The 9,017-nt window shown below is 28.5% G+C and overlaps 2 protein-coding genes across 2 annotated transcripts; both read right to left on the bottom strand.

Moving 5' to 3' along the window:
* Positions 1-1,645: 1,645 nt before the first annotated feature.
* On the bottom strand, positions 1,646-4,713 carry Bm9114 (Uncharacterized protein; the record flags this gene model as incomplete). Its single annotated transcript, XM_001893623.1, has 9 exons — positions 1,646-1,771; positions 2,023-2,194; positions 2,258-2,421; positions 2,667-2,762; positions 2,940-3,110; positions 3,470-3,647; positions 3,986-4,094; positions 4,198-4,298; positions 4,694-4,713. The coding sequence occupies 9 exons, from the start codon at positions 4,711-4,713 to the stop codon at positions 1,646-1,648; spliced, it is 1,137 nt and encodes a 378-aa protein (XP_001893658.1).
* A 1,710-nt stretch (positions 4,714-6,423) lies between these two features.
* Bm3204 (Uncharacterized protein) lies at positions 6,424-9,017 on the bottom strand (the record flags this gene model as incomplete). The annotated part of the gene is made up of 6 exons (XM_043082612.1): positions 6,424-6,459; positions 6,785-6,972; positions 7,432-7,531; positions 8,233-8,328; positions 8,463-8,560; positions 8,822-9,017. 6 exons carry the CDS (start codon positions 9,015-9,017, stop codon positions 6,424-6,426), a joined length of 714 nt encoding a protein of 237 aa, XP_042938546.1.

The raw sequence follows: 9,017 nt of genomic DNA, 5'->3' as shown, positions 1-9,017 counted from the left end.
TTAGCAAAATTTAATAGCTAATTAATTAATTTATTGTGTAAAAATGTCATTATCATAAACGAAGATAAAATTTCAATTTTTTTTCTTTTTTCTTTTGCATCAATAAATATAATTGATATTTAAGGAAATGAAAATAAAAAAATGTATATATAAAATAAATGCATACACGAATAAATAAAAATAAATCATTAATGGTAATTAACTAATAATTAAATTTCAAACCTTTTAGGTAAATTTTGAACAACAAAAATTCTTCCAATATGCATATTTTTTTTCTCCCCGAAAAAGTGTTATAATTTTCCATAAAAATCTGAATAGATTGGCATAATGAAAGAGAAATAAGAAGAGATAGTAGGATTTAATTTTATATTTAAAATTAAATTTTTACTCCTATCAGCAATGAGCTGATTCATTATACTTTCATATATGCATTTCTTTTTTCTTTTTCTTTTGCTCTTTCTCTTACTTCTGCCTCTCTTTACATCATTTTCTATTAAAAATGAAATAAATAAAAATTAAAAGTTGCAAGAAATAATGATCAAATATCAATTGTTTATTATGAAAGAAAAGAGAATTTAAACAAGAGGTAAAAAAAAATAAAAAAAGTAAAAAAAAAAATTGTAATGAAATAAATCAATAAAGAAAAGAGCAAATAAATGTGAGAAAGAAAAATTGTAGGAAATCATCATGTATAACAAATGCATTGAAACAATGTGAAATTTTGGAATCCTAACAAATTTCAAAATAAAATAATTAAAAATTTTCTAGAAAGAAAAACATTTGTTTCAGCTTTTTTTTTTTTTAAAAAAAAAAATTCAACAATCTCTCAACTTTTTCTGAATATATCTGTTATATTCATATTCAAATTTAAGAAGTGTTTGAAATTTGCAAATAATGCAATCGCAATCATTTTATTCATACTGAAAGAATAAATGGATCTAAATATATTATGAAACAAATGTGAGAAATATAAGATTTAAAAAAGTTCAATAGATAAATATAAAAAAGTTAATAGATACATTCAAGTTTTGCAATACAATTTATTAATAGAAGTAAACGGAACATTGTCACACAGATACAGTTGACAAATCGTACCGATTGCCTTTTGGTCACAAATAAACATGAAAAAGCAAAAACCTATGGCAGTGATAAATGGAAAAATAAAATAAAAATTAATTTTCAATTGAAACAATAAAATCTAAAACTCGAAATGCTTTCATACAACGCAGAAATGCATGGAAATGTAACAAAAAAAAAAAAAAAAAAGAAAAATTCATAAAACAATTATGAAGTATTCTTAAAACATACAGCGATGCCTTCCAAAATTTATAGCATATCACAGTTATTCCTTCTTTCGAATATTTTCGAATTTTTTTAAAAACAGATTTAGCCTATACAGATCAAAGATGATTTTTACAAGTAACGGTAATTCAACATTATATTCTAAAGAGGATTAACAAGAAAAAAAAAAAAAAAAATCGGGACAAATAATAACATGTTACGTGCGCTGTACGTCATAATAAAGGAATGTAATGGAAAAAACTGCATTTCAGATATTTAACTAAAATATCATTATACTCCAGATAGGAAGATAAGCTAAAGAAGCTAATTTTGTTATACTTACTTATATCGTATCAGCGTCACTTCACATAACATTGCCAGTTACAACAGTATGTTTTAGATTTGAATTCGGTAAATGTTGAACAGACTGTCCACAATGAGAGCATGTTTGAAGTTCAGCGTTTTCTACTTGATAATTAATAGCTTCAGTCTGAAATAAAAGAAAAAAAAAATTAATTCCGAATTAAAATATATGCCTGTAAAAGCTAAGTATGAAAAACAATTTGAAATTGATGAAATTTAAACATTTATCATTTAATCACAAATGCCATATAAAAAGAAAACGTACTGATAAAGCACATTGCAAAATAATGATCAATTTATAGCTAACTTGTTTTTTTACTAATATTTCTTTTTTTTTTTTTTTTGTTTTTTACTTTACTGTTTTCTACTACTATATACCTGATATTCTGGAAGTGATATATTTCTAGATGCAGCAGCATATGGTGGTGGAGGAGAACTGTTGTATGATTGATAAACATGAAATTTCGGTTCACTACGTCGTCTTGGCACTGATACTGTGATGTTAGGCCATGAATTATTTTCTGACACTGTTAAGCCATGTTCCAAAGATCTAGAAATTAAAGTTTGTTAATTTTGAAATTAATATAAATTAAATGACTAATAGAGATTATACCTTCTCAAATTCTCTACGCGATCTCGAGTTACTGGAGATCCACGGTAAATCATATGGCGCACATCTTGATTTGATACTGCCGGTACCATTTCAATTATTTCACGTTGACAACTAAAAATAGCCTGACAACTCCGTGCAAAATCTTGATAAGCATCCGCTATACCCTGCAAAACAAAAAATGATCCATGAGAAAAAGGAAGCTACAGAATATGCAATTAAAGTAATATGCTAGCTTCATAATCTATTGCTCATTTATATTTGTTAGGAATAAATCCACAATTCTGAGTGATTTTTGATAAGTTTTTCTGTCTCATATCATTTAATCATTATTGCATAGTTTGTACTCCTGCTAGTTAACTTTCAATCTTCGAAAAGTTCAACAAAAACAAAAAACAATAGTTGCTCTAACCTGCATACCATTCCTAAATCTGAACATTTTTACAACTTCCATTTCAGCTCGAAGATCGGATAAAATTTGCTCAGATCGTTCCCTCGAAGCTTTAACCTGAAAAGACACTCAAAAATAAAAGAAAGAATCATCTTCAGATTTTTTTCGAGAATTTTAACAAAAACAAACACCTTTCTATACTTTACACTTTTCTATATTATTGCTAACGATGGCATTTTTCTTGATAAAAAAAAAAAAACCATTAGTTTAAATATGAAATGAACCAGCAATCACCTCTTCAAGTTTCTGCTTCAGCAAATAAATGTCACCACCACGACGTTGTCTGAAGAACGAAACGCCTTTTCCAATTTCACGTTTTAACTTCTTTTCTTTTTCTTCCAAATCTATCACATTTTCTTTTGCGTCTTTTACCGCTCGCTCTGCATCCGCTATTTTTTGCAGTTGCTGAGAATTTATCAAAAACATAAGTGCGGATTTATTCATAAAACAAAAAAGAAGCATAAATTTTTGTGAATCGTAGAACATTTTAGAATTTCACTTATGATTATCGCTGATAACTATCGTCACTACACTCTACTCTCATTAACATTGTCTCACTATTCTTCCAGAATTAACTTTTTTAAACAATTTTCACATAAACTATTTGAATTAACCTTTTGTGATATGTCTTGCATTTTCCTCTTCCAAGATACTCTCAGGATTTCTAATGATTATATAGAAATACTAGATCATATGTAAGTTTAATTTGCTATCCAGTATTGAACAAATCAAATAAAGCAATTCAATTATAAAAACTGATATACCTGCACATAATGCATATATTGGCGAGCAAACTGCAATTCTTTATCAGTGAATATTTCATATAATTCTCTAGTTTGCTGCATAACATCATCAATTGCTGCATTACCTGCATTATGCGCCCATGTAGCCAATGATTCCACAGCACGACGTTGTGACTCAGCAATTTTTGTCATTAATTTTCTAGAATAAATTTTATCGATGTCTTAGTTTTGCAATTATTTTAAAATGAAAACAACACCAAAAACATTTGATCATTCAATACTGAATGCTTTCAATAATAGCATAAATTGTTTCCATCAAATCCATATTTTACTTTTTTTTGCCTTTCAATCAAGCATTGTATGATGAAAAAACACCCAGTCTTTATCGATTCATATCCTACATTTGTTCATTTTGGCTTAAATAAAATCAAATCACAAAAAAAATATTTAAATAAAACAAAAGCATAATGCTTGTTATTGATATTTATTTGCAGCAAAGAATTGCAAATACTAATTCAATAGGAACAAAGCATATACCCTGTAGTGGATAAATCTAGCAATGCTGATTGAACTGATCCTGAATCACCAAGAATGCTGCCAGTTTGCAAAAACTGTGATAATTTGCCAAATGATGTAGTTCGGCGTCCTCAAAAGTTTTCACTCAAGAAAAAAAAATCTTAATGAAACTCTAACTTGAAAAAAAAATATAAATTTCAAAAGTAGCTAGAAAAGATAAAATTCAAACAAACTTCGAAATGATCTATCTGTTTTATCAGTATTATCTCTACTGCTACTGCTGCTACTGTTGTTGCTACTATTATTCATTGGTGGTAAAGCGGAACATGAATGCCTGAATAAAAATTGATGATAAATTTTTAAACTGCATTAAATTTTATTTAGATCAAAGAAAATAGAAAATTTGGGAGGGATGAACACAGGTAAATCTGAGCACTGATACCTAATAAAATATACAGAAATTACTTTCCTTTTTTCTACTCTATAAAAAGTCCCATTTTTTTTTTTCTCTTTTATCAAAGATAACTTCATCAATTTAACACTTTACCTTTCCATTTTTACAACTATGAAAAGAGAAAAAAATTTTCTCTCTTTACAATAAAAAATAAATCATAATAAAATGTGACAAATGTAATTTCTTAAAATTTTATCATATTACTCTACAATTAGTACAGTAGTTGATAGTATAATAATATATTTTCTTCCTAATAAAATTTGAAAAAAAAAAACCTTTGAGAACGTCGCATCATTAATTGTATAAATAATTCTTTCAGTGAATGATTCAGCAATATATCTTCGTCAAATTGAATAATATGAACACAATGTAATTCTCTGCAAAGAAACGAATTAAAAAAATATATTAACAATTTTAAGCGTTAGTCACGTATGTTTCACGTACGTTAACAATATAATAGAAAAAGACATATTCACAACAACTAAAGAAATTAGAGATTTAGAGTGGAGGAAAGACAGTGAAAAATTGGTTAACATAATGACCCTTTGTCGTTGCGACTCATCAATATTCAAATACTACCAAGCATGTGGTCCACTTGTTTCGATGACCCTGTCCATTTGACGAGAGAGAGAGAGAGAGAGAGAGGGAAAGGGAGAGGGAGAGGGAAATAGAAAGAGGGAAACAATGATATATAAGGAAGAGTAGGGGAAAGAAAATATTGGACATTACACTAGATGTAATCTTCACAGGATTATGTAAATGTTAATTTTAAAATTTATTAGAAATATTAGATTCAAATTTTAGAACATGAAAAATCCAATTCAGCAATTAATTTTAAAAAAGTCAATAGAAATGAATTCTTCGTATATTTAATTCTAAAATCTAAATGTAACTAACATTAAAATAAATTATCCAAGCGGAATCTGTCAAATTAGTCGAAAAGAAATTACAGACTGAGATACTGAAGTGTTATCACCTTAGATCTTTGAGATACAATCATAAAATTTGTTAGAGGATTAGTGATTACACTTGTTATTAGTTAACTAAGAACAGAGAATTGCTAACATCAAATGCTTATAATAATTTACTTTTTCATAAATTTTAGATATTATTTTTATGTTATTTCAGAAATTTTGAACGTTATTGCATATACTATCTTATTTTATGTGTGTTGCTTAAAGAGATATACTGAAATAATGAATAAACCGAATTATTACTTCATATCTCTCTATTAATTACTTCACTCATCATTTATCCACTAATTCCTTACCAGTTATATTATTTCTGAAAGATTTTAAGCATTCAGTTTGTTATCATCAAAAAATTGAAATGCTTTTAACGCCTGTCATTTTGCAAGTTCTAACTGCTGAATTGCAAAAAAAAATTCTCCAATCAGATGATCATAAAACGAATTGTCATAGGTTTTGAATTTCACGAAGTGAATTCAATTTGTTACGTATCGATGTAAATGAAATGTGCTAAAATATTTACATGTAATTATTTTGTTGTTAACATAATGTGACAATGTATGATTCATTTCTAATGCTCAACAAAATAGAAAAAAAAAAGAAAAATCACATTACAAAATCTACAAAATTCTACAATATATCGAAGTTGAGCAAAATGAAAAAGAATATTTGATATGTACTAAAAGTGAACAATAGCTGTGTGAATTAATGAATAAGGCCACAATCTGAAGATGAATAAAAGCTGTATTTTGAACATTGTGGTTTCGGGATAAAGTTTTTTTGTATTATTAGTGTCAAAGGTATGCTTTCTCCTAAATTATACTTAAGAAAAAAGCAAGGAAGCATGAGCAACACAAATACTTTTCATCACAAATTCATACCAGATTTATGCATACTTCCAAAAATATCTCTAAGAAAAACAAAAGAACTCTCTTTAACAAAAGAGTGAAATTTAACAAGTGAAATTATTTTTATGAAAAGTTTGAAATATCATTGCGACTGGAATTTTCCGTTTCAAGCCAGTCCTTTTCTCCATTTTACTTTAAAGCTGCTGATACCTTTTCACGCATTTCCTAAAAGTATAAAATGCGAAAATATCTGTCTTAGTTCAGTGGAAGTATCTCAGAAAAAACAGAAATAAAATCAAAGAAGCAACTACTGCGTGATTCTGTTAGCATTTTCCGTAGAAATTTTCCTGGATAGAGCTTAAGATTACTGTTAGCGAGTCAATTTTAGGAAAAAGTGAATTGGAAAATAAAAGCGAAGAAATGAAATCATTGGAGACTAGATAAACTGAAGTATTTCAGTTTTTACCATTTCTTGATTTCATAAACAACATATTATCATGCTTGTAAATTGCTTTTGCTTTTAAAAAAATTATGGAAAAAAAAAACGGACAGCGATTGCTGTTGCTGGATTGGGAGCTTTAAGAATTCCTGTTCCTGACACGATTACATTAGCACCAGCTTTTGCGCAAATATCCACATTATCCAAATTAACACCACCATCAACTTGAATATTTAAGAATGGATGTGTAGAGCGAAGAATCCGAACTTTCTCCATCATATCTGACATGAACTTTTGACCTGAAAGAAGCGACAAAAATCCATATGGACAATTCATTAAGATATGTTTAGAAATACTAGCTAATTGTAAATAACAACTGATAGATTAATGTTAATAAAACTGCATGCACCTTCCTTCGTCAGTATGAAATTAGAAATAGACTAAGCGTACACTTTTATGTTTTATAATTCACAACATTTTGCCCGCGATCCATCACAATATTGTGAAGTACTTCTAGCAAACTTGTTATCATATTGCTTAGCATTATCACAACATAAAAATTGCCATTTTTACAAACAAAACTTTTGTATATTCTGTCATTACAGACTTTATTTTTTTTACTATACAAAATGAGTATACCTTTCTTTTCGGGTTAAAATCCCTACGTAGTGTGTCAAATAAAGGAACGCATGCTGCATGCAATTTGCAAAAGAAATGCTATCATTCTTACAAGTAAATAAATGCAGCCAATCGATAACCTCCAAATCCAGGTTCAACGGTCATTACTAGAATCATATCCATTCCAATAAGTGTCTCTATCTTCTCTATTGGCGTACCTGGTTTTATTGCTACACCAACCTATAAAACAAAAGTAAATGAACAATTTTGGCACATTTAAGCTTTCTTAATATTGCTGCAATTTTAATCATAAAAATGCAACAAGTAAACTTTGTGTGTAACCATCAATTATTTTAACAAAATGACTCATTAGACAAAATAATGACTACAACAATATTTTCAACTCAAACATTTCAAACCAAAAAAAGCCATACATAAAGTAGAATTTAGTGTACAATACAACAATACTACAATTGAAAATACCTTTTTTTACTCATGAACATGGAGAAATTTTTCATTTTTAATCATTCTTCGTCAAGAGAGATGACAAAGAAAGATAACATAGACAACTGTAAACAGAGAAAATGTGAAAGTGAACTAATGATAACTAAAATCTATCTTTAAATATTCATTAAAAGTTTCAACATCTATCTCAAGTTTAGTCGCACGGAGTCCAGTAATCAGTAATCACTGAACATCGAATGATATGACATCTTGAAATTAGCAATGGTACATTTTTCGTAACCTTTATTGAACTCTTTTTTTACTTTTCGTGCGATGCAAAATTTTAAAATCTAAACTTTGTTCTATCAACGAAGTACAGTCATGTTTATCACTTATTAATGATACTTTATACATCTGCAAAATCTACTGTACATCAAAAATAGTAGCGTATTTCCGTTACAGCTCTATTACTTGACAAGAAAAAAAAAAGATCTAACCTTCATGCCAGAACGTTTAATTCTGTCAATAAGCATCTGGCAGCTTTTATTTGACTCCACAGCTTCCACGTGAAACACAAATTGGCTTGCACCAGCCTAAATTTACGATAATGCTTTTCAATTCATGACGCATTTATTCCTAACGACATCATCCTTTTACAGCGACCATGATGACAGCTATGATTCAAATAAATATATAAATAAAATTGGAAAAGTAAACAAAGAAGAACCTTTTTCATCGGTTCCACCCACTGCTCCGGATTAACAACCATCATATGAACGTCAAAAAATGGTTCTGATCCTAGATTTCGTCGCAAACAATCAATGACTGAAAAAAAAAAAATCATAAAAATATAAAAAAACAAATTAACCTAGATCACCACATACAAAATTAGAAGGTAGCATGAAAAAAGGTACCGTATAGTAATAATCATTGTATGATAATACACAGATTATGCATATGATCCAGAATGATGGACTACAATGGCTATCACGCAGCAATAAATACTATCCGGAATAACCAAAAAAAATAATGGTAATTCGGAAGAGAGGAAGAAATAAACGTACTGATTAAGTAATCAAATCTTACCTGGATGTCCAAATGTTAAATTGGGCACAAATTGACCATCCATCACGTCAAGATGAAGATAATCAGCTCCAAATTGCAATAAGCTTCGACATTCGTCCGCAAGTTTAGACAGATCGGAATTTAAAATTGATGGACATATTATAGGCCTTAAAGTATTTATGCTAGACATTTCCTGAAATAGAAATTGATAGAGCAT

Source organism: Brugia malayi, assembly GCF_000002995.4.
Source record: "Brugia malayi strain FR3 genome assembly, contig: Bm_v4_Chr4_scaffold_001, whole genome shotgun sequence".
Taxonomy (NCBI): Eukaryota; Metazoa; Nematoda; class Chromadorea; order Rhabditida; family Onchocercidae; genus Brugia; species Brugia malayi.
This window is presented reverse-complemented; position numbering and strand designations above follow the sequence as displayed.